General features: G+C 42.3%; 2 protein-coding genes across 3 annotated transcripts in view; both read right to left on the bottom strand.

Moving 5' to 3' along the window:
- The window catches only part of LOC143300432 (uncharacterized), a 59,577-nt gene extending 58,745 nt beyond the window's left edge, over positions 1-832 (bottom strand). The window contains exon 1 of the mRNA XM_076614084.1: positions 342-832. Within this exon, the coding sequence (XP_076470199.1) occupies positions 342-423 (82 nt within the window). The 5' untranslated portion in view covers positions 424-832. The remainder of the gene's footprint in view (positions 1-341) is intronic.
- Positions 833-6,914: 6,082 nt separating this feature from the next.
- LOC143300682 ((Lyso)-N-acylphosphatidylethanolamine lipase-like) lies at positions 6,915-24,782 on the bottom strand. 2 transcript variants are annotated; one of them, XM_076614528.1, is made up of 7 exons: positions 24,627-24,782; positions 22,592-22,680; positions 21,183-21,472; positions 18,335-18,566; positions 11,521-11,635; positions 10,407-10,590; positions 6,915-9,353 (listed from the first exon to the last, which is right to left on the bottom strand). In XM_076614528.1, exons 1-7 carry the CDS (start codon positions 24,701-24,703, stop codon positions 9,066-9,068), a joined length of 1,275 nt encoding a protein of 424 aa, XP_076470643.1. In that variant the 5' UTR covers positions 24,704-24,782; the 3' UTR covers positions 6,915-9,065. The 2 variants fall into 2 exon arrangements, with proteins under 2 accessions (XP_076470643.1, XP_076470644.1); XM_076614529.1 differs by lacking the exon at positions 24,627-24,782 and adding an exon at positions 24,085-24,264.

The following is a 24,782-nucleotide window of genomic DNA, read 5'->3' as shown; positions in this document are numbered from 1 at the left end:
CATCCCAGATGATGCTGGTCTCCTATATGCCTGTAACAAAGCTGAGGCGGGTGGTTTATAAGGGGAAACTTGTATCATTCCTGTCAGTTGACAGCTTGACTAGAGACACAGGTCAGATCATGCATAGATTTTGTCCTATGTATTTATATTTGCATCATGTTATTACATCGACTGAGAGAATAAATACACAGGTTTTTGAAAATAAATATTCGTTTGTATGAATATCTTAGAAAGTTGTTAAACATCAAAATCCACATTATGAATACAACATAAATAGCCATTAATATTATTTTCCATTCTTTATCAGTTTACACACCAATTGTCAATGTCATCCAGCTTACCTGCACACGAGTGGACCCAAAGCCACAGACACACTAGCGGCGTCGCCCACAAAAGCACACCTTGCTGGTGCTTTGTATGCATATTTGCCTGGAAACTACCGTCTTTCAGCAAAAATCTTTCATTATTAGAAATATCAAAACTGTACTGACTTCAGTTTCAGGCTTTATTTTGTTGTTGTCAGTTTATTCAACTTTTCCTCTCTTTTTTTTTTTTCATTCAATATTTTTCTTCTCAGAAATATCTAACTTGTCCACAAACAGTGTCCCGACTATTTCTGACTTCAGTTTCAGCTCAAGTCTTTTCATGAAGTGTCTCCCTTGTTAAGAAACATCTCTACACATCCAGTGACAGTGTTGTAACACCTCAGGCCTTGTGACCATCACAGACTGGCACGGTCTAAACAACACTAATGCTTATTGCTGCAGCCTCAATTGCAGTGTTCAGGAAGATTCTTTACTGCAGACACCAGCTCAGTCAGGCCATGATAACCGTCATTACCCTGTCTCCTCTCTCCACCTGCTCAGCACCAGGGGGTCTGTGGCTGATTGCAGGTTACCCAATACCCAAAAGAGACGGTGGATAAAGGGGGTTGGCTGCGTACGACAGTGTGACAGTGTCACTGCAACAGTACATGACAAGGCGTGATGATGACTGTGTGTGTTCAAAACTATACTGTCTGTTGAGAAGAATGTCGAGTGCAGTGTTATTTTTCAAGTATACAATTGCTTCAGTATGTTTGTCACACTCACATGAGCGTGTGCACATGCAGGCACACACACACACACACACACACACACACGGGAGAAAGGGAAGATGAATGGATCATGGATGGAGGGTGGTTTTTTATCAATTGTAGAGGCTGCTTGTGACACATTGACAGTGTTTTTTTCACCTTTCATTGAAGATGGGGTTATTGCTTGTCAAATTCGAAGTTTGTGAACACATGCATGCACACACACACACACACAGGGAGAGAGAAAGAGCAATACAGAGAGTCTGTGTGTGTGTGTGTGTGTGTGTGCACGCGTGCTTGGGTGTCCAAAGTATCGTATGTCAGGCCTCTGGCCCATAACATGAGTGATGACATGTTCTGTGTACAGGGGAATGTTTACATCTTTGTAGCTTGCATGCGCAGTCGCGCTTGGGTATGTGTATGTGTGTGTGTGTCTGTAAGTGTGTGCCTTTTTTCCCCTTCCAACATGCTATGGTCTTTTCACTGTTGCTTCTTACATCCGTCATATTTACCTCTTACTTGATCAAGTTCAAGAAGCACATTAAGTCCATGTGAACAGTCTCACATGCCTGTCCACTGGGAGTTTGCAGCTCTCAAATCTGTGTCCACTGTTTACCTGGCCAGAGTGAAATGAAATTATGGTGTTTAGAGCCTCGCTGACCACTAAGGCCATCTCAAGGCTATCGCCGCGTTAATAACTACTACAAGGGTAAAAAAAACCAATTAAAACGAGTCACCACTTCAAACTTTCCACTCCAAAGTTAAAAAAAAACTTCCATAGTTTAAAACCTTCAAATCTGGTTAAAAATGTTCACTTCTTTTAAGAAGTCCATCAGCGCTCACGGAGGGACATCACGAAACAAGGTCTTCAAAGAAACCGCCGTGTAATGTCTGTGTCTAACGTCATGCAGATCCTAACAGTCAAGGAGCACGTGTTTCACGATGAGAGGCTCATCACAGGGAATACGTAGAGGGGCCTTTTACCCCTTCAACAAGTAAGAATGAGTAAAAAAAAAAAAATGTGCCCCGCATGCAGTCTGCACAGCACAGACTCCTCCTTTCTGTTCTTCACCCCTGAAGGGAGGGTCTCTTTTAGGTCTGGACGGATCTGAAAGAGCTTGTTGTCCGTCTGGGTGTTCCACTCCTCTTGCCAAAGATCCTTAAGTGTTCACCTTCTGCTTCATGTCTGTGTATGGTACAAAGGATCTGGATAATTCTTTCTTTACAGCGTTCCTGGCCAGCAGGTCTGCCCTTTCGTTACCACGAATGCCAACATGTCCGGGAACCCAGGCCAACACAACCTGGCCAGAGTGACCAAAGCACAGAACATGACACAGATGTGGGAGTGGTGTGTGTGGAGGGGGGGTGTGGGGGAAGGGTTATTTGCAATTGGCCATTGGCGAGTTTGCTTCCCTGTGCATGTGCAAAGCTTGCTATGCGCCTGTTGTTGTTTTTTCCTAACAATATAATGTTGTTAGTATTGATTAGTCATGGGATATAAAGACTGTATTATTCAGTCATTGAATTTAGTATATATAAAAATAAAAGTCAGAATATATCGTTTTAATTATTCATGGAGGGTTGCTTGTAATGATCAGTCGTAGAATATGGTCTTGTTTGTACCAATTGGTCATGGAATATGGTGTCGCTAATATCAATTAGTCACAGATTAAAATGCTACTATTCATTATATATGGAATTTAGTGTTAGTATAAATTAACCACAGATTACAGCTTTATTAGTATTGATCAGTAATAGATTAAAATGTTGTTAGCATGAACTAGTCACATAATGTTATGTCAGTATTAGTCACTGGATAGTCATAGTGCTGTTGATATGAATTAGTCATGCAACATGGTGTAATTAGTGTTGATTAGTCATGGAATATAGTGTTGCTCATATTAACCTAGTCATAGAACAGTGTAATCAGTGTTAGATGAACAGACTATAAATAAATAAACGAACGATCATAGAACAGTGTAATCAGTGTTAGATATCAAATATAGTGTTAACCCTTTGAGCCCTGAGTTCCTGAGCAATTTTAACCCTTCTGCCTGAGCTCCTGAGCCAAAATTTGCAAATAATTGGTATTAAACCCTTTGAGCCCTGACCACCACTTTACCGGTGGCAGAGAAAAATGACATAATGTCCAGCCACGGGTTGAGCGGTGAGTAAACACTTGAAGCGTGCAGAGTCTCAACCTGGCCCGTCAGGGCAGAAATCAGGGAAATGTGCGAGAAAATAACTGTACACAACGCAGCAAGTAATTGATATGCTTCATGATTTATTGGAAGTAGGGTATGACAATGATTACTCTGATAGTGAGGTGGAATTCGAACTGGATGATTTTGTTACAGATAGTGATGTTGAAAATGAATCTGAGCATGCAGAATCAGTTGATCAAAGGAGGTGTGTCAGGTTGAGACTCTGCACGCTTCATGGTAGAAATCCATCTTTTTTATCCAAAGCACATGCACAAAACACAGTGAAAAGGTGCGGCAATGTTGGTACGACGTTCACTGACGTCAGAATATTACGGTTTTTCTGATTGGCTCTTCAATATAAGTCAACCAACAGCAAAACACGACACAAGTGTTTACACACCGCTCAACCGGTGGCCAGGGATTATGCCACCCCTCCCCACCACCGGTAAAGCGGTGGTCCGGGCTCAAAGGATTAAGTATCAATTTGTCAGGGAATGTAGTGCTGTTAGTATCAGTTTGTCATATAGTGTTGTTAGCATTCGTCATTGAATACAGTTTTTGTATTTATCAGTCGCAGTATAGTGTTGCTAGTGTTAATCAGACACAAAATATAGTATTATCATTATCAATTAGTAACGGAATATAGCATTGTTAGTCACAGAGCAAAGTGTTGTTGGTACTGTTTTCTCATGGAATATTATGTTGTCAGTAACGTGTTGGTTATTGTTTTGTGGAAGTACTAGACTTAAAAAACAAACAGTGATTTAAATGAATGTTTGTTTTAGTTATTGTTTTGTGGAAGTACTAGACTTAAAAAAAAAACAGTGATTTAAATGAATGTTTGTTTTAGTTATTGTTTTGTGGAAGTACTAGACTTGAAAAACAAACAAATGGTGATTTAAATGAATGTTTGTTTTAGTTATTGTTTTGTGGAAGTACTAGACTTAAAATACACACCAAAAAACAGTGATTTAAATGAATGTTTGTTTTAGTTATTGTTTTGTGGGAGTACTAGACTTAAAAAACACACCAAAAAACTGTGATTTAAATGAATGTTTGTTTTTGAGGGAAACAGATAACTTTGCTGTCTGGGAGTATTCAAGGACAGTAAACTTCGAGGTTGAAGTTGGGAGACGGATTGTAGTTTCCTTCGTGGGATTTTTGCTTCTTTTTTTTTTGGTGAATGTTAATCCCACCATTGCAGTAACCACTTTCCGTCTTTGTAGATGATGCACGCAATGAAAGAGAGAGAGAGGAGGTGATACTCATACATACAATATGCAACTTTTTGTAGATTACACAGGCAAATCTTAATGGTTTTTTGGGGAAAAAAAAAATTTAAATACACAAGTTGGGAAATCAATCAAAATGGAACCACCTTCATAAGCAACTTAATCTTTTATTTCACATATCACAGCTGCATACACAATTTCATGTAAAATGTACATAAAAAAAAAACCCATTCTAACTGCATCATTTAGTTACCACACGGAACACAAACATATTTTTGCACATCAGTTTTGCATACTTAAATTTGAATTACACAAAGATTAAAGAACAATGCGGCTATGAGAGTAAAAGGGATTCAATAACAATAAAATGTTGTAACTCTCTCCATTTTCAAGGTACACAACTTCAAGTTAATGCTGCTTATGCTACTGATTCAGCTAGCACAGAAGTAAATAAAAGGTTGAATTACTTATACATTAAATTCAAACAACAAAATTCTTCATAGACCGAGAGACAGAGAAAGAAAAAAAAGACAGGAGCCTAAAATAGGATTCCTTTTGTCAGACTTTGAATAAGAAGTCAACATGTGAAAAAAAAAATGCATATAGATGTCTATAAATGAATAACACAATCACCTTAGTTTGCACGAGAAATCTGGCAATCAAATATCAGTCTTGAACAAATAATTTGACTTGACACGCAAACACTCAGACACACAAACATCCATCACAACTAAAGAGTCAAACCATGTAACAAATATTGTTTCCAGTCATTGATACACACTAAGCGCCGGCAACCATGGTCTCAGATAAACTTAGATATCAAAACTGACATGTTCCTGAGCACTTTCATTCATGCAAGACACACTGATTCCTGACACATTCCTGAGAAACAAATGATTGATGAATGAAATAATTTTCAAGACAAGCCCTGAGCTTTGGTTTCAGTCAGCCGATGGTGCAAGAAAACTGAATCTAAAAAGAAAACAAAGCCTTAAAGATCTCAAAACAAATCAAGGTTTAAAAAAAAAAACAAAAAAAAACCAGTTATGTTCACACATTTTTTTCCTTCATAATCATTACCCTTTGACCATGAACTAAAGTACAGGTTCTGAGTTGTCAATATTTGTCCACGGGTTATGAGATTATACAGACATCATTTGATGGTATTTTGAAACGAAAATACAGATATCATTTGATGGTATTTTGAAACAAAGTCATAATATAGTGGAGTGATGGCCTAGAGGTAACGCGTCCGCCTAGGAAGCGAGAGAATCTAAGTGTGCTGGTTTGAATCACGGCTCGGCCGCCAATATTTTCTCCCCCTCCACTAGACCTTGAGTGGTGGTCTGGATGCTAGTCATTCGGATGAGACGATAAACCGAGGTCCCGTGTGCAGCATGCACTTAGCGCACGTAAAAGAACCCACAACAACAAAAGGGTTGTTCCTGGCAAAATTCTGTAGAAAAATCCACTTGGATAGGAAAAACAAATCGAACTGCACGCAGGAAAAAATACAAAAAAATGGGTGGCGCTGTAGTGTTGTGACGCACTCTCCCCGGGGAGAGCAGCCCAAATTTCACACAGAGAAATCTGTTGTGATAAAAAGAAATACAAATACAAATACAAAATGTTTTCCAGAAACTGCAACTCACATAGAAGACAGGCAATGAACTTTATGGGAAGCGACAGTTCACACTGTTTTTTTTCTCCAAAAAACGCTGTTCACAAAAATGAAATGATTACTCTGCAATAACCTCGACTTGCCAAAGTCACATTACAACAACAACAAAAATCAATTATCTGATAAATTTCATTGTTCACAGTCTGAATGGTATTGAAACAAAGGAGCACCAACGTGACATAAATTACAGACACAACTGCATAAACAGATAAGCAAACGTTCAGACGTCACTTACACTGTAGAAAAAGCACGGATCACCCAACTCACAGACATCACTGAAACTGCATCACAAGCATTCACCAGTACAACTGCGCTATACATCACTTCATCACAAATCAAACACACACACACTCATTCACTCACACACACACATTAACACTTGAATTGCACTGATTTTAATTCCTGTCTCATCACAACCCCAATGCCTCTTGTATGAAACTCAAGACTGATATTCCTGAGGAGAACGTGTCACCATAATCTGGTGCCACTCTTTTCTTTTCTTCTTCTTGCTGCACTTATCAATTCTACAGCTTTCACCCGCAACCTCTCTTATTCCCAAGGGTCCCTGTATGCGTGTGATGCACATGCTGCTCATGAACACTTTCTAATAACGTTTTGGCCTTTGCCCTTAAGGTCAAGTTCTTCCTGCTATGCTGAACCTCAGACCCAGGAAGTCAATTCGGAAACGCATATTCCAGTTTTGTTCATGTTTCTTTTAAAAAAAATTTTTTTTTTTTTTTTTTTTTTTTTTTTTTACATTTTTACTTGATTTTGATAGGTCAATGGTTTACAAAGCAATGAACTCTGTAGCAATAGACTGCACACAAAAATCGCTCCTTACTAGGGTTGAGTTTGATTCTAAAATGTGCAAACTTAAATGAAAAGCAAATGCAATATTAGAGAGAAAAACAACAACAACAACAACAACAAAAAAACATGGAGGAAAGACAACACAGAAAAACACACATCCATAAGAACAGAGATTTAAGGGAAAAAAAGAACAAAAAAGAACAGAGACAAACAAACTGGCAGACAAGTTGACAGACAGACTGCACACAGGTTGGACATCACCATCAAGTGTTGTCATTCATTTGTTATGATCTTTTCCAAAATGTTCCAGTTTGTGTTCTCTAGGTATGTTTGACTTTCTGAAAGTGAGTGAACGCTGGTATCAGATTAAAGTTTCTTTGCCTTTTTTTGTTTTCAGCAAGAGAATAAGACATACATTGGAACAGGATGCTGGCAAAGCGACACGCATGTTATTTTGTGAGACTGCAAAAAAAAATCTTACCACCCACCAGGCACTGTGGGGATTAAAACTATGGACCCCACAAATCCTTTAGGAAATCTGGGACGAAGGTGGCAGAATGGTCAAGACACTTATCTGCAAGTACAGTGTCCGTGAGGGTCTGGGTTTGAATCTCAGTGTGTGATGGCTCTTCAATAAGTCATTCAGAAAATAAACTAAGTAATCAGTAACATAACTGTTACAGCCACATATATGCCTATTACTACCAGCCTTAAGCCTCAGAAATGCTGTTTCATTGAGCATTTCAAAGACGTTCACAATCAAAACATGTTGATAGTACACTCACTCAAGACTTTTTAATTGCCTAAAATGTGTGTGTGTGTGTGTGTGTGTGTGTGTGTGTGAGAGAGTGCTGCGTACAAGTGTGTGTGCATATGTGTTTGTGAGCCATGTCTGCCCAATTGAATACTCATGTTTATGTGTGCAATGTATGTAACCATTAGGTTCAACATATTAACAGCAGTAACATTATCATTAACATTTCTTTTAACAGCTGGAGCAATATAAAATTTCTGTACAAATAGCTTACCATGAGTAAATAACATCCCCGTTTCCATGCCTACACACGCATACAGGCATTCAAGTGCGCATTTTCAAATACAAAAATGAACCTAGAATTTTTCATGCACAATAAGCAATCAATATTAATAAATATAAATATATAAATGACTGATAACGCAAGTGCCCAGAGTATGGGGATTGATTGTGTGTGCTGATCAAGTTCCATCTGGGCTTACTTTTGGTTTGATCGCACAAACGGTCAACACAGTTTTGTGCTCTGTTTGAAAACATGGTAACATGCAAAAACAAGGAGTCAATGAAAGGGCAGAAAGGAGAAAAAGTTATTTAAAAAAACACAAAAACCCCCCTAAAAAACACAACCGTAAATGTAGGCCATGTTAGGAAACTAAGATGGCAAAAGAGAGGTAACTTACCAAGGGAGGCTATTAGCCACAGCTACTTTCAATTTCTCCACACAAAATCTTTGTACTGTAACACTTTCTTACATATACCATTCTGCCTCACTGACAGAGGACAAGAGACGGTTTGTGTCTGTACATGTGTATGTGCATGTGTGTGTGTTTTGTGTGACTCAACATCTGGATATATGCACACATGTGCATATAAGAGTCTGACCTGCCCAATCTATCTGTCTATCAGAACAAAACAGTCACACAACTAAAATGTTACATATATGTAAGAGTGTGCATAGGTGAGGAAGTGAAACCTGACTGAATGACACAGGAAACAAATGACAAACGCCCAATGGCAGCTGTCAGTTGGCTCTTCCCAGGTTGGCAGCCTCTTGTGTAAATGACTCTGCGTTTGTAAAGCGCTCAGAACTTGGTCTCCGACCGAGGATAGGCACTGTATAAGAATATTATCATCATTATCAACTTTCTACATAGACATTTATGGTTTTGAATGTGTCCCCTGTCCCCCCAACCCACTCCCCCACCCCACCCCCCAATACCCCCCTCTCTCCCCCCGATCACAGTCAACTACGGTCCCAACACCACCAAATCCCTGCCCCTCACACGTAGCTCTTGCTGTCCTGTCCTCACTAAGCATCCCCCCCGCAGCCGCCACCACCACCACCATCATCACAGTCCTGGTTGAAGACGGTCTGGGTGTTCTCATCCCCGTGACCCACTGGGTGCTGAAAGTCCGGGTCCCCGGGGTCTGGGAGCTGCAGGCAGGTGAAGCTGGCCACCCCGTGGATCCTCTCCACCAGCTCGGGGCCGATGTGGGGGGGTCGGTTCTGGTCCGCCCCCTGGCAGATGGTCTCCACCAGGCTGTTGAACAGGTGGCAGCGGTCCGCATACACGTGGTGACCCGCCCCCTGGATGATCTGCGGCGGAAGGATCATGAGTCACATGAATGATGATCAGCCTCCTTGTGTGACGGGAACAATAGCTGAGTGCTTAAAGTGTTGGACTTTCACTCTGAGGGTCCTGGGTTCAAATTTCGGTAGAGTAAATGAACAAAACGTTCATACACATAAAAATATGACATGTCTGTGTAAGTGTGTATGTCTGTGTAACTGAAACGTGATTGAATGATTTACTGTAAAAGGGACCATGGATCACACCAGTTGTGATCAGCCTCCGAGTACTATCTGTCAAAGGATCATACATCACATCAGCAGCGACCCACAGCCGCTGCCACAGTGTCCTTTGTTTATAATTTAGCTAGAACAACACTGACAAATTAAAATATGAAACAATATTGGAAGCATAAGTAGGCCAGAACACCTGTTTAATGGTGTGTGCGTTTACAGATCCACAACACAGGTGGGCTGCTTAAAAAAAATTTTTTTTTTAAACATTTCTAAGTATTATTCACATAAGTTTTTCTTCCTTTTTCCGTAGTTGTTGTTGTTGTTCCATCTTGTCTCTCACTTCCTTGTAAAATCTGACACATTTGGAAGCATAAACATTGATCATTATCATAATGAGAATGGAAAGATTAAAAACAAGGGCGTTCAGTTACAGACCTATCTGAAGTGCTTGGGTATTAAACACTGAAACAACCAGTGCACCACTCTCATCCAAACTTCTGTTTCCACTGCATCACAGAGTTATCACCTTGGCTTTGTCTTCTGATCTTTGACTGAAACACGCACCTGCCTCCATCTCCGAGTACTGCTATAAAGCTTACCAAGTCAAGGGAGGGAATCTGCTTTCACTTGACCTGTTCATGTTTTTCCTCCTCTAAACAAATAACAACCAAAAAATATCAAATTTATCACTATACATATTCGATCTGATGAAAGGTTGTGAAAGAGAAGCTACCCAAAGTATGTGACATGAAAACACACACACACACACTCACACACACAGAGTTCTTTTCCTACAGTTCAAAAGACATGGACATGATGATCCAAACGACAAAAGGTGTTTACCTGCACATCCACGTAACCTCTGCGGGATCTCTGGAAATTGAGGCCAGTTCGCCTGTCAATCCAGGACTCTGCTCCGTAAACAAAGGTGATGGGTAAGCTGGGGTCGATGTCTGCCATCCGCTCCATCATCGGGTATTTGGCCCAGCCAAACCCTTCAGTCATGTTCTTGAAGCCAATTTCTCCACTGCCACAGAAGAGTACGACAAAAGAAACTGTGATACATTTATTTTCAGAAAGCTCATCAGTTGACCACAGTGAAGCCAATTTCTCCACTGCAACAGAAGTTTACAATCAAAAAGAAATTGTGATACGTTTATTTTCAGAAAGCTCCTAGGCTCACCATTGAGACTGACTATGTCAATGTGGCATAAACTATCCCGGTCATACATGATCAATTCTTTATGAAAAGTAACAATGATTAGGTGAGGATTCTTAGTCCAACAAACTGCTTTTAGTGAAACTTATTTTCCATACAGTGTCTGATCCCCAACTCAATAAGTATTCTGAAGTATGTTTTGGTAATTCTCAACAGGTGTCATTGGTACCAACTCCATTTGGTAAGAACTACTGAAACAGTGCATGTTCTGTTTCTGATTTTATTGTTTCCTTGATTTTGTCATCGTTACTCAGGCTTTTATTTTTTCAACCTTCATATTTTTTTAAAAATGAACAAAAGCTGTCTTTTAACCACTTTCTAGGAAAACATTATTGCAAAAAGAGCTTCAATGAAGAACAACCAAAAGGGCCAAGACAACAGCAATAAATCAACAAATTTACATGCATTTATAGCAATATGACATCACATGTGTGAGTCATTCAGATGAGACAATAAACGTAGGTCCCGTGTGCTGCATGCATATAGCACTCGTAACAGAACCCCTGGCAATGAAAGGGTTGTCCCTGGCAAAATTCTGTAGAAAAATCCACTACAGTAGGAAAATAAAACCCCAAAAACCGCTGCAGGCAGGAAAAAATACAACAAAAATGGGTAGCATTCTCAGTGTAGTGACGCGCTCTCCGTGGGGAGAGCAGCCCGAATTTCACACAGAGAAATCTGTTGTGACAAAAAAAAGAGTAATACAATACAATACAAAATGATAAATAGTGGGTTCACCTGGGATCCTGAGCGTTGCAGTGGTAGATGTAGTCGTGGAGCAGTGAATCGTCTCCCAGTTTATTGCCAAAGGTCTCTGCTAGCTGTGGACGATACTTCTTCACCAGACTGGGGCCTTGGAAACAAAACACACACACACACAACTGACTGATATGTGTACTTAACTCTTTTACCGCTACAGGCGACTTTTGTTGACGAGACAGCGCACCGCCATAGGTGACTTTTGCTGGCATCAAGGGGTCATGTTGATACGACCATTTTTCACATTGTCACAAAACTTGACAGCTGCAGCCAGTTTCCCTGCTAACAGAACAAGGACTGACCTTTGCCTCCTGACCCAGTTTGAAGTGAACAAGTCCATTGTGTTGTTTTGACATGAACTGAAGCCTCTGACTGAGAGCATAGTTTCTTAAATATTTGGCGCCGGGGAGTGCTTTTCACGCAGCAACCTGGTGGTGAAAGAGTTAAAAAGCGCCTATCCTCAGTCAGAGACCAAGTTCTAAGAGCTTTACAAACATGGAGTCAGACTGCCTGCCAGGGTAGAGCTGACAGCTGCCTCTAAGAACTCTTCATGTTTCCTGTGTTGTTCAGTCAGACTTCACACACACACACACACACACACACACAAACACCACACACACACACATGCATATCAGAGTGGAATTTACTGCCAAATTTTGCCAGGGCCAACTCTCTTTTTACAATGGGCGTTTTTACAACATGCACCTAGTGCATGTTCAAGATGGGACCTTGTTAATCGTCTCATCAGAATGACTAGCGTCCAGATCATCACTCAAGGTCTAGTGAAGGGGGACAAAATTCTGGCAAGCTTGGGATTCAATACTTTATGCTCAGATTCAACATGTGTGTATTTGTGTGTATATATGTGAAGTGTTGTGAGCTCCCCGTTAAATATGGTGCTATATGAATGTTTATTAATAGTTGTTTTTTTTGTTTTTTTTATACACACAGATGCACTGCTTATATGCAAACACTCATTGATATGCACACACTCATGATGCTATATAAAGGAAATTTTCTATCTAAAATTACGTTTAAATAACATACTTACCGTGACCCAACTAGTGCAGACTCCGGCAGGGGTCTGACATTCCTGTCCTGTGCAAACTACTATCCGCCTATGCGGAGCAGACGAAACTACGGCCGATAACCTCCCGGAAGTAGGTAACCTCCCCTTTGTCCCGCTGGTTATCGCCCTCTTTTGACGGCAATATGCCATCACCAGCGCAGCAAGCAGGGAGAACAGGAAGCGGGGAGGACGGGAGGGTCTTAAATTTGGGTCACGGTAAGTATGTTATTTAAACGTAATTTTAGATAGAAAATTTCCTTTTAATTACACATACTTAACCGTGACCCAACTAGTGCAGAATAGCGCGACAAGGTGGAGGGCTCACCTGTTCTACTGTCTGTGTGCTGTGATGGTCTGTTGTGCAGCTACCACAGAAGCGATGGCTCTTGCGCCATCAACCCGCAGGCGTGCGACATCTCTCTGGTAGAAGTCGATGAGTCATTATCCCTAAGGCGATAGGTGTCCCTCAAGTAGAATTTGACGAAAGTAGAGTGTACTGTGTCGCCTAAGGACATTAGTGCGGGTAAAGAAGACAGAGGTCCACAGCTGTATTGTGGGGGAGGTCTGTGGACCACAGCTGAGCGGATGAGTGCGGATGAGCGTCAATGCAAGGAGGTGCGCATGTGGTTTGATCTGATGATTCCACAACGGATTTGTGGGCCGATAGTGGAAGTGGTTTTTGTGTTTGAAGGAAACTGTGGCATGAGACAGAGGTAGGTCACCGTGTTGGGCCTGCCTCAGGCATGACAGCCAGATCTGTGGAGCTCCTCCATGCGAGCTGATAGGCGATGGGCACTCCCCCCCCTCTGCCCCTCCCCCCTTTTTTGACGTTGTCAAAAAATGACAGCACTGGTATGTTGCCTATGCATAGAATGGCAGACATTTGGCAACAAAAGACCTGATGTCCCTGGTGTCTCTGGGACAGGGTTGTGTAATTGCCCAGGTAGGTACCATCACGAAGGGACATACGGAAGGCTTGGTGGCTTCTCTGCCTGAGTGTGTGCAGAAAGTTGTCTGCAGTCAATGGCTGGGTTGGATCAGGCTGTGGAAGTGCATTTCATGTGCCCACAGGCCACTGAGTCTCATTCTGTGGTGGAATTCCCAAATGGAAGAGGGCTTCCATGGGGAAAATTTTTGCTGAAGGTTCTTTAGTGAGAAAGGGGACCGGATCCATGACAGGCCTCTGGCTGTGAGTGGTGCGCACTGAGTCTGGGATGGAGCAGGGCGGGGCAGGGAGGTAAGTGGCTCAAGATGTGTTGTACTGGCTATTGACATCAAGGCACTGATCTGACATACGTTTTTAGTATGGCCAACTGCAAGGTGAGAGCTGTATTATCAGTGGTTTCTTAATTGCAAAGGGAAATCATTTGCAGCTTAGTCTTTCATGAATGACTATGTCTCTCAGACTAGAAGTCAAATTGCACTGGGACTTAGTGCTGTAGCCTTAGGCCTAGGTAGCCTTTTGGAACCGTCCCAATGATGAGTCCTAAGGCCCTCTTGATTGAGGGACCGGGGATGCAACTTGGGCAAAACACTCTCTACTATAAATTGTATAATCGAATTCCAGCCCGAATAGACTGGACAGCAGATGCCTCCTCTGCTGTTCTGATGGAGACTGTCGTACACGACTGATTATCATATACTGTTCCTAGAAGGACACCAATCAGCATGGGTAAATCAGGAAACAGCTGCTGTGTGCTTCAGGGACGAAGGTGTTCACCATGCAGATTATGTTGCAATGTAAGGAAGCCGGAAAGAGTTGACGGGGTCTTGTGGTGCAACCGTGTGTCAGAAAGACATGGTGCTTGCTTCCGAAGTGACAACAAAGTCATCCTCTGACAGGCCCTTGACCGAAGGCTGGGGCTCCATGATGGGATAGCCTGCCTAGGCTAGAAACCTCTGGAAGTGTCTCATTGGAAAGACAGTGCTTGAGGAGGAATGGCCATCTGTAACCACAGCAGTGGTTGTGTGTAGAGGCCGAAAGGATTGGGCAGGGGAGACTAAGTGCAGAAAGTGCTTTCAAATGCCAATTGTTTGAGATGTTGATGCTGGATTTGTGTTCAAGCAAGGTGATGGGGTGAACTGATGTGCTTGAATGCGGCATCTGCCGTGCTGGTATGAGTGGGCAGAAAGGTACACCCCTGTGGCTAATGGACGGTTCGTTGTGCTTTGTGGGACGCATCCGTCCTCGTCAATATGCCTTTCTCCCAAATGTAGAGTAAAACAATTATGACCCAGGCCTTCTGCTACTAGAGAGGAGTAGAAGAGATGGGCTGAGGGTGATTGTCTCCTGCCCAGTGGGCAGTTTTTGGGTCCGCTAAAACTTGTAAGGCAGGATAGACACCTCTTCATGGGAAGGCTGGCTAGGATGTAGGGCCTGTGTGGAGCTTTTGTCACAATCACAGTGGTGCAAACCAAGGGTTGTTGTAGGCAAGGGGAGAAAGAAGGGATGCCTTACAAACTTGGAAGGAATGAAAGGCATGTGTGTCCAGAGTGGCACCTCTAAGTTGGACTGCCTCATCCTTCCTTGTGCATCTCCAGCCTTATGGGCGATTGTTGCAGGCAAATGAGTTGGGTTGCCTTGTCTGTCCTTGCACCAAGAGAGGCATTCTTAGCCCTGTGGGTGTGAAGGGGGTGTGTGTGGATCCCAAAGGACCAACCCCTACTGAAATGTGAAGGAGCATACATTCAGGCGTGAATGAGGCTATTATCATTTTATTTTATTTTTGTGAGTGCAGTCGTCCTCCAAAAGCAAGGTAGGGATGAATTTATGACAATGAATACATATATGTGCCGAGGGAATAAAAACTTCCATCAGCTCAAGTGATGATGTCAGAAGTATGCCAATGACAAGAGATCGAAACACAAGAAATAAGCGGCTGTATAAGCATACATGTAGCGTGCACAGATATACCCAAGTAAGTGGGTAAGTGTGCATAATCATCAATGGAAAGGAATCTGTCCATGCACCTACATATGAGATGTACATACGCATATGAATAAAGTGCCAGTACGTAGAGGCAGAGAGTTCTGGGCATTGTGAACAGAAGGCCGCAAATGCAAGTGTGCCTATATTGCTATGTAGGGAATCTCAATGAATAGATGTCAATGAATAGAGATAGAAATATAATTTTACATGTTAATATGAAAGTCGTCTGAACTTATCCCATAAGCACATACACATGTGTATACCGATGGATAAGTACGCATCTATAAGTGAAAGCAGAATGTGTCTGAATGTAGCAATATATCTCGTATATATGTATATATGTGTGTGTGTATATATATATATATATATATATGTATATATATATACATATATAGAGATTTTTTTTTTTTTTTTTTTTTTTTTAAATATGTATATATATCTATATTTCGTGATTGTTGCTTGTGATAATAAATCAAATGGATAGAAGGGGAAATATTGTGATGCATTTCCTGTGGCCAATAGCCTGAGAAACAGCAAGAAAAGTGCAGTTGCTATGCAAAGATGTGTAAAGTCCCTGACTTGGCATGAGGACCCAATGAGAAACCGAAAGAAAACATCGTTGGTGGACAGCACGGGGGGCAGGAGTGATGTGCTGTGTCGGCGAAACTAACCACAGCTTCAAGCGCCTAGGTTACAAATGTGGAGTTGCCTCCCTTGGCGCCGAAAATCGTCGAAAAGGAAGGTGTCTTTAGAGCACATATCCCCCTTGTGCGACGTGTCCTCGCTGAACAGGGAGGAGTGTCATGTTGTGTGTGAGAGTCCGTGGTTCGATGCCACCGTAACCGACACAGGTGAAAACGAGCGCAAGGGGAATAATTATAATGTCCCTTTGTGCCGTGGGCATCCCAACCCGAATCGGTCGCCATCGGACGCGAGACGGTCGGGGCATGTAGCATGACGGCGCCGTAATCCAGTGTTATGGGCGTCGTGGACGAGGGGGTGACAAGTCCGTCGGCTTGCCGTGGGATGTGCATCCCCCTGTTGCTGAACGGCGGTCCAATCTCGCGAATAGCTCCTGCGAGAGGACCGACGTTCGGTTGTCAGTTGTGTGTTGACGGATAAAGTGATAGACAAGATCGGCCCGAGCACTGCCGAGAGGCAGGATCGAGTTATTAATACATTTAAGAATTATCTTGATATTCATTGTGAAAACTTAAAAACAAAACTCATTTACATATTTTCTGATTTTTCAGGCACTGCGCACTCAATGTTGAAAAATGCAACAGACATAGGCCTACGTGGGGACTCTCTTTTTCTTCCCCACTTCAAGCGGGTAAAAGGCCTTGTCAGGCTTGCACGCCTTGATATTGATATATGATATGATATAAGAGGTACTCCAACGTGGAAGTGCCAATATCAGTCTGGGAAACAGCAGAGTTAGGCAATGGGGCAGAAGAATCCAACACTGCCCAAGTTCCAATGGGGCGTGCACGTACCTGCTCTGTGGGCGCAAGGCGCCGCACCAGAAGGCAGAGTGGTGCATAATTGCTGCAGCAAGTTTAGCGATGAGTTGCTGATTGTTTAGTTGAGTAGCTTGCTGAGACACCATTAGTGGATGGGAAACAGCAGCACTCGGCGGTGTGGCAAATGGGGTCATCACCGCATAGCTTGGTAGGACCGTGCACACGCTCGCACTGAAGGCGAGGAGCAGTGCCGGTGCAAGGGAAATAACTGCGGCAGTCACCGGCAAGGGTGCCGAAGCAGGGGTTGCCTCCCTTGGATCGGGTGATCCGGACAAGGAGGGGGGTGCACGCGTATGGGCAAGCGTGTCCCCTAGTGGTCCACCTTCCTCCCTACACCAGGGGAGGGCATCCCTACACGCCTCGGTCGCTATTGGATCCGAGACGGTCGAGGCAAGCCGCGTGGGGGGTCGCGTGATCCGATGTCACGGCCGCCACCACGGACGCATCGCACATAGGGCCCAGTCAAACGTGCGGATCCAAGACAAGCTGCCTTCTCTTTTTTTTTTTTTTTTTTTTTTTTTGTTGTTGTCCCCAAGGGATTGTGGCCATTCCATTGGTGCAACTGTGGGTATGGTAAAGAGATAGAGGAGATCGACTCGTACACTGCCGACTGGCAGGGCCGAGAAAACGCGGATCGCGTCGAGTGAGTTCGCGGATCGATAAAAATGACATGAAAGGTAACACTGACCTGAGTGTGTGACCACAAACCTCTAGAAGTCACCAGAGGAGGTGGCGGAGGTCTGGAGTCGACCGGATGGAGCGGAGGAAGTGGAGAAGGCGGCGGGTTGGCGTTGTTTAGAGGGCCAGTAGCAGAGGGCCCACAGTGTCAGCGAATCGATTGCGATCGCGCCTTAATTTTAGCACGATTCCCCAATCGAGCTATATAATTATGTGACCTGGTTGGAGACATAATTTGACCACAAACAAGAACGCCAGAGAATCGACAGACAGACAGAAAATACGAAAAAACTTAGCCGTATGAAGAGCACAGGTACAGGAGTCATGATGGCTGCCGGAAAAAGAGGGCGATAACCAGCGGGACAAAGGGGAGGTTACCTACTTCCGGGAGGTTATCGGCCGTAGTTTCGTCTGCTCCGCATAGGCGGATAGTAGTTTGCACAGGACAGGAATGTCAGACCCCTGCCGGAGTCTGCACTAGTTGGGTCACGGTTAAGTATGTGTAATTAAAATGTTTTTTGGGGTTTTTTTTTTTACACACAGATGCACTGTATACATGCACACACTCACTGAGACACACACACACACACTCACCGAAGGGCCCAAGTATCCTCAAAACGGACATGGGGTATCCAAGGTCGACTACAGACAGCACCAGACGAACAGCCAGAGGGAGAGATTTGTGGTTGTCTGTGGGTCTGCGAGGCATGCCCCAGGGGTCCACAAGGATCAGGTGCTTCACGTGCTGCGGGTACCGCAGGGTGTAGGCGGCGCTCAGAAAGCCCCCCAGACTGTGCCCCAGCAGAATGAATTTCTCCAGCCCCATCTGTGGAATCAAGACATGATCAAAATGCCTGATTCAGAACATGAATAAGTACATGCACACGCGCACACACATATGCACACACACACACACACACACACACCCCCAGCAGAATGAATTTCTCCAGCCCCATCTGTGGAATAAGACATGATGAAATGCCATTCAGAACATGAATAAGTACACACACACACATACACACACACACACAACCAGCAGAAAGAATTTTTCCAGCCTCATCTGTGGAATAAGAAATGATGAAATGCAAATCAGAACAGGAATAAGTACACGCACACGCACACATACACACGCACACGCACACCCAGCAGAATAAATTTCTCCAGCCCAATCTGTGGAATAAGACATGATGAAATGCCATTCAAAACACACACACACACACACACACACAAACACGCACACACACACACACATTCACACACACACACAGACAAGTCCATGTAACTATTACACAGCAACCCAGTTTAGGCAAGCAAATATTACATTCTTACTCTCAGCCGCCACCCATGTATTTCTCTGTATATTCTTAGCCCTTTCACTGCCAAGCCTTTTTTATGTTCAGTGGAAACTATTTGCCAAGGGACGTTTTGGTAATGGGGGGCAATAATTCATAAACGTGTAGCATGCAAACAACTAGAAGGAAGTATATGTAACCTTAATAATAATAATAATAATGGTATTTATATAGCGCTGAATCTTGTGCAGAGACAAATCCAAGCGCTTTCGCACCAGTCATTCTCACGCACGCATAACCCTAAAACTGGAGAAACTGAAGTCAAGGAAGAGCCAGGGAAGGGAGGCTATTTTGGGAAGAGATGGGTTTTAAGGCCAGACTTGAAAGAGCTGAGTGTGGAGACTTGACGAAGCGAAAGAGGAAGTTCATTCCAATTGCAAGGTCCAGAGAGAGAAAGAACGGCGGCCAACAGTCGAGAGTTTGAATCTGGGTATGCGTTAATGGAGCGGATCCGAAGCTGATCGTAGTGAGCGAGATGGAGTGTAGAGGTGAAGGCAGCCACAGAGATAGGAAGGGGCTGATTTGTGAATACATTTGTAGCACAGAGTGCTGATCTTGTACTTTATTCGGTGTGAGACAGGGAGCCAGCGGAGATGTTGCAAAAGAGGAGTGATGTGCTCAGATCTTTTCTTTCTGAGGACGAGTCGGGCAGCAGAGTTTTGTATGTGCTGAAGGGACTGAATAGATGAAGCAGGCAAATCAGACAATAGAGAGTTACAGTAGTCAAGGCGAGAGAGAATGAGAGAAACGACAAGTCTAGATGTTGCGTCAATGGACAGATATTTCCGGATGGAACTGATGCGCCGCAGTTGACAGTAGCAGGATTGACATGTCTGACTGATAAATTTTTGCATGGACAGTGTGTTGTCAAGGACAACGCCGAGGTTCCTGACTGAACTGGAAAGAGGGATGGATGTACTGCCAAGTTTGATTGTGTCAGTTGTGATGGAAGAGAGATCTTGTTTAGTTCCTATGATCACTGCTTCAGTTTTGTCCGCATTCAATTGTAACTTATTTAGAGTCATCCAATTTTGAATATCCAGGAAGCAGTTGGATGTTTCTTTCAAGAGCAACAACAGTTTTTCAGGTGCATCACTTTTCTGGAGTTGAGTGTTATCAGCATAAGAATGATGACTGACATTATGGCTGTTGATAATTTCAGCGAGAGGAGCAGTGTACAGTGTGAAGAGCACTGGGCCTTAAACAGATCCCTCCATATTCAATTTTAATGGGTTCAGACTTGAAATTATCAACAATGACCTATACTTTTCTGAAAGGAAAATGAACACAGAATCCAATTATGACAATTTCACATGAATTAAATCATTTTGTGAACAGGAAAAAATTCCTATAATGACATGGACAAAACTTCCGTCCTGTAATCACAAGGGATTAATGTAAATTTTGGTTTACAACAAGACTTATTTCCTTTGTCCCCTGAAACATATGTAAAACTGACTACACTGCATACTACACACACTTGCAATTGAGAAAAAATGTCTTTCGCATTGAAACCTGTCATTAAATTTATTGTGAAATACCGAGTGAGATCCTGATGAACATGGTTCCATTCACCAATTTCTGATATTGGCATGTTATAATATCTATTACTTTCAGCTGCAATATGCCCATTATCCAAAAATTATAATCATTTAATTTGCACGCATGAGTGTGTGTGTGTGTGTGTGTGTGTGTGTGTGTATGCACGCGAGCGTACGTGCGTGCGTGCATGCATGCAAACATGCACATGTGTGCACAAGTTCATGAGCGCTCATGTCTAAATATATGCATGTGCATATGAATCTGTTAAAATGTGAATGCATCACCGAGTCACTGAGTGTGTAGGACTCCATGAGAGTAAAATCAAGGGTACAGGAAGAGAGGAAGTAACCCACAAAGTAACAGAGCCTGACACACCCCAAAAAAGCTGTAAAAACAAGCAATGTAGTGAATTTTGCATAGTTAAACAAAAAGCCTGTCCTCTGTCAAAGAAGCTGCATGCAAAAAAGAACAACACTGAGACAGCCTAACACCCCTTAAAAAAAAAAAAAAAAGGAAAGAAAAAAAGTAAGACTATCTCACTGACTTACCGCACGGCGATAATTCTCAATGGACTCCACAAACATGTTCTCTGCTTCTTTAGCATCGCTGCTGAAGACCGGGCGAGAACTGCGGCCAAAGCCCAGAAGATCAAAGGCGTACACAGGCCTGCTGCGTGACAGAGACTCCAGGTTGAGGGCCCAGAGACCCACCCCTCCCCCCATCCCGTGAACCATGACCACAGGGGTTCTGTCCTCTTTGCTGGTGCCGCAGACCACTGACCACAGTTTGTTTGAATTGTCCACCGCCACAAAGTCCTTCTTCTGAATGCATGGTAGCGCTGGAACATGTACATGAACAATATACATGCTTGTGTGATTTTCAAAGATGATTGCATTTCAAATTGCAAATATATATATATATATATATATATCTACATAGGATATAATTATGCTTACCAGCTTGCACTGAATTGTAACTTATAATATAACCACTCACATTGTCTGTACACAACGTTACACACACACTCTCTCTCTTGTGGAAGATTTAATCTCTCATCTAGAGGGCGTTTATGCCGAACAGACAGTAAAATATGTCAGTGTCAGTGTCTCTCTCTCTTGTAAGTAATATTATTGTATGTATTTTCTTTTTTCTTTTTCAGTGCATTATTTGAAATTTCCCTTTCTGAATGATGTTACATGCATCATGTGTTTGTTATATTTTCCCTTTTTAAGAGGGCAGGATGAAAACAAGCCTTGTGTGCTTGTTCCTTTTTTTTCCCTTAATACATGTACATGTATGCTAAGCATGTTAATTTTTACTGTTAATAATTAAAAAAAAACAAAAAAACTCTTTCATATATCACATGCAAAACTTTCACCAAATCACACATGAAACACACTGTCTCCAACATGTTCAATGTGGCATGTCATGCTCAGTCTCAATGGACATATAAAATGCTCACGGCATCATGCGGTGTATGTGAATCTCAGTCTTAAAGCAAACAGCCTCACATGCATGGGCTGTATCTGCGTGTCAATGCGGAAGTATAATGTGTGTGCACATGATTTGTTCGTTTATTCATTTATAGTCTGTTCATCTAAGATGATGGTATTAGACTGAAAATGTGTGCACATGACTTTGTGAGTGTATGCACATCCATGTATGTGCATGTTAATATTTGTTACTGTGTATGTGTGTAGGTGTGTTACTCAGAGTGTGTGTGTGTGTGTGTGTGTGTGTGTGTGTGTGTGCGCGCACGCGTGTGCACACGCACAGTTATAACCATGTATGTGTGTGTTACCTTTCAACCAAAGATATAAAAATATAATCCTCACACGCTATACCATCCCACCTCCACCAATGGCACAATCTACACACCACAGAAATGAGGAAAGACTGCATGGCAACAAAAATTAATATTTTGAACTAAAATAATTTGACGTCCATATTTACTTACAGTCAAGAATCTTCTTGTCAATGCTTTCAAGATCCTTGAATGAGGTTTGACGCCACTGTAAGAATTTGAAGAAGAAACTGTTGGTCTCACTGAAAAAGAAAACATATTCCGTTTTTACTTCTACTGTTCCAGCCTGAAATAGGTTGGCCTGGATGATGAACAACAGATGATGTATGCATGAGATGTCCTCATCTTGAATTTATATGCTGTCATGAATGTACATACTATCAAGCTTACAAGTACCCATACATAATAATGTATTAATGAATGATTTCTGCAATGTGTGTGTGTGTGTGTGTGTGTGTGTGTGCGCGCGCGCGTGCGTGCGCGTGGTGTATGGGTGGTATGTGTCTGTGTATGTCTGTGTCTGTGTGTATGTCTGAGTGTGTGACTGTATGTGCATGTGTGCAATGTGTACCTGTGTACAATGTTATCAAATGGAATAATCAATTCATACAACAACAAAAACTGACAAAGCTAAAAAGAAAATGAACAGAAAAGGCAAACATAATCATAATATTTTTTTCTTTTGAACTTTCTCTCAGCTCTGGGCATGAAACTGAATTAGTTATGAGCAGAAACGAGTCCCACCAAAAAACAATAACTTTTTTTTAACACATAAAAATATTAATTATCAAAACCAAACTTCAAACCAAAACTAATATCAAATTGCTGTTAAAAATTCCACTTTTCAACCCAGACCCCAAAACTGAAAATGAAAAGGAAGAATTCGGATTAACTGTGGATGCAGAACTTGTATGTGGATCTGCTCACCACGCAACACTCCATGTCCAAACAAAACAAAACAAGAGAGGCAAGGTCTTCAAGACTCACTTGTGATAAATTAAGTCCCCTAGCATTAATTACAGAGTAATTTCCCTTGTTTACCATCTGCACCAAAACGTTTGCAAAATAAATAAAAATTCCATGCTTAGCAAAATAAGTTCCTGTTTGAACAAAAAATGATAATGACTCCTCTTGTTGTTGTGTCAGAATAAGAGGTCAAAGTGCCAAGTTTAGAGAATACAAAAAATATAAATCTAACAGTAAATGCAGTTTGCATATAATTAGGCTTCTTTTTATTTTTTTTGTGCCCATCCCAGAGGTGCAATATTGTTTTAGACAAGATGACTGGAAAGAACTGAATTTTTCCTATTTGTATGCCAAAGTTGGTGTCAACTGACAAAGTATTTCCAGAGAAAATGTCAGTGTTAAAGTTTACCACGGACACACAGACACACGGACACACACACACACAGAGACAACCGAACACCAGGTTAAAACATACTTTGTTTACACAAGTGAGTCAAAAACGTCTGCGTCTGTGTACACCCTACACGTACGCATACTTTAACCACAGCCAGTAACAACCGTTTGTGCTTATGTATGAATACAGAACAATGAACGAAGCCCACAACTCACGGTCTGGTGAAAGTGCTCTGTATAAAATTTAAACTGATACAGCGATAGTTACACATGAACGATATGTCTACCTCGGAGATGAACCCGCCATCATTCATTCCTGTTGGTGTTTCCGTTGCTCGGTTTCTGGATTCGGTTTGCCTGTCAGTGATTCTCTTTTTCCTAATTTAGGAACTGGGCAGCTCCATAGACTTAAAGCCTCCTTGCCACAGCGTGCGTTTGTTTGTCGTCGTCCGCTCAGTGAACTCTTCTTCTTTGAAGAAAGTTTTTTAATGTTTCAAACGACTTCCTGATGCCAACGTCATCGAAATCTGACGTCAACTTCCAAAAGTACACGATACGCTTGCAAAGTGCAGCTGTACCAAGGTTCACTTTCATAACAAAGTTCAGATGATTTTGGAAGTCACACATTGTTACGATCACAGGCCCTTCATTTCAAGTCATCCTGTCCAGTTATCTCCGGTACACGTGAAGGTTAAGATATATAAATATATTATTTTGATAAAATCGAACCCTTCCATGACAAACAGTTCGCCCCATCAAATAAAAGTGATCGAGAAAAGTCAAGGTTACCATGGGGAGGCAAACAATGTACTCTCCCCTGCATCCTTACCTTTCTTTTGCCATTGGCGACACGATTTTTAACGCAAGAAGCCTTGAGAATCGCCATGCACGAGTCAGATTACCCATGTCGAAAACGTAGGTCAAAATATGAAGAAAAGACCGACTTACAAAAGGCGGTCCGAAAAGTGTGTCATCATGCTTGCCG

The sequence above is a fragment of the Babylonia areolata genome, chromosome 26 (assembly GCF_041734735.1).
Source record: "Babylonia areolata isolate BAREFJ2019XMU chromosome 26, ASM4173473v1, whole genome shotgun sequence".
Classification (NCBI taxonomy): domain Eukaryota; kingdom Metazoa; phylum Mollusca; class Gastropoda; order Neogastropoda; family Buccinidae; genus Babylonia; species Babylonia areolata.
The sequence above is the reverse complement of the archived record's forward strand: the minus strand, read 5'-3'. Positions and strand labels throughout refer to the sequence as shown.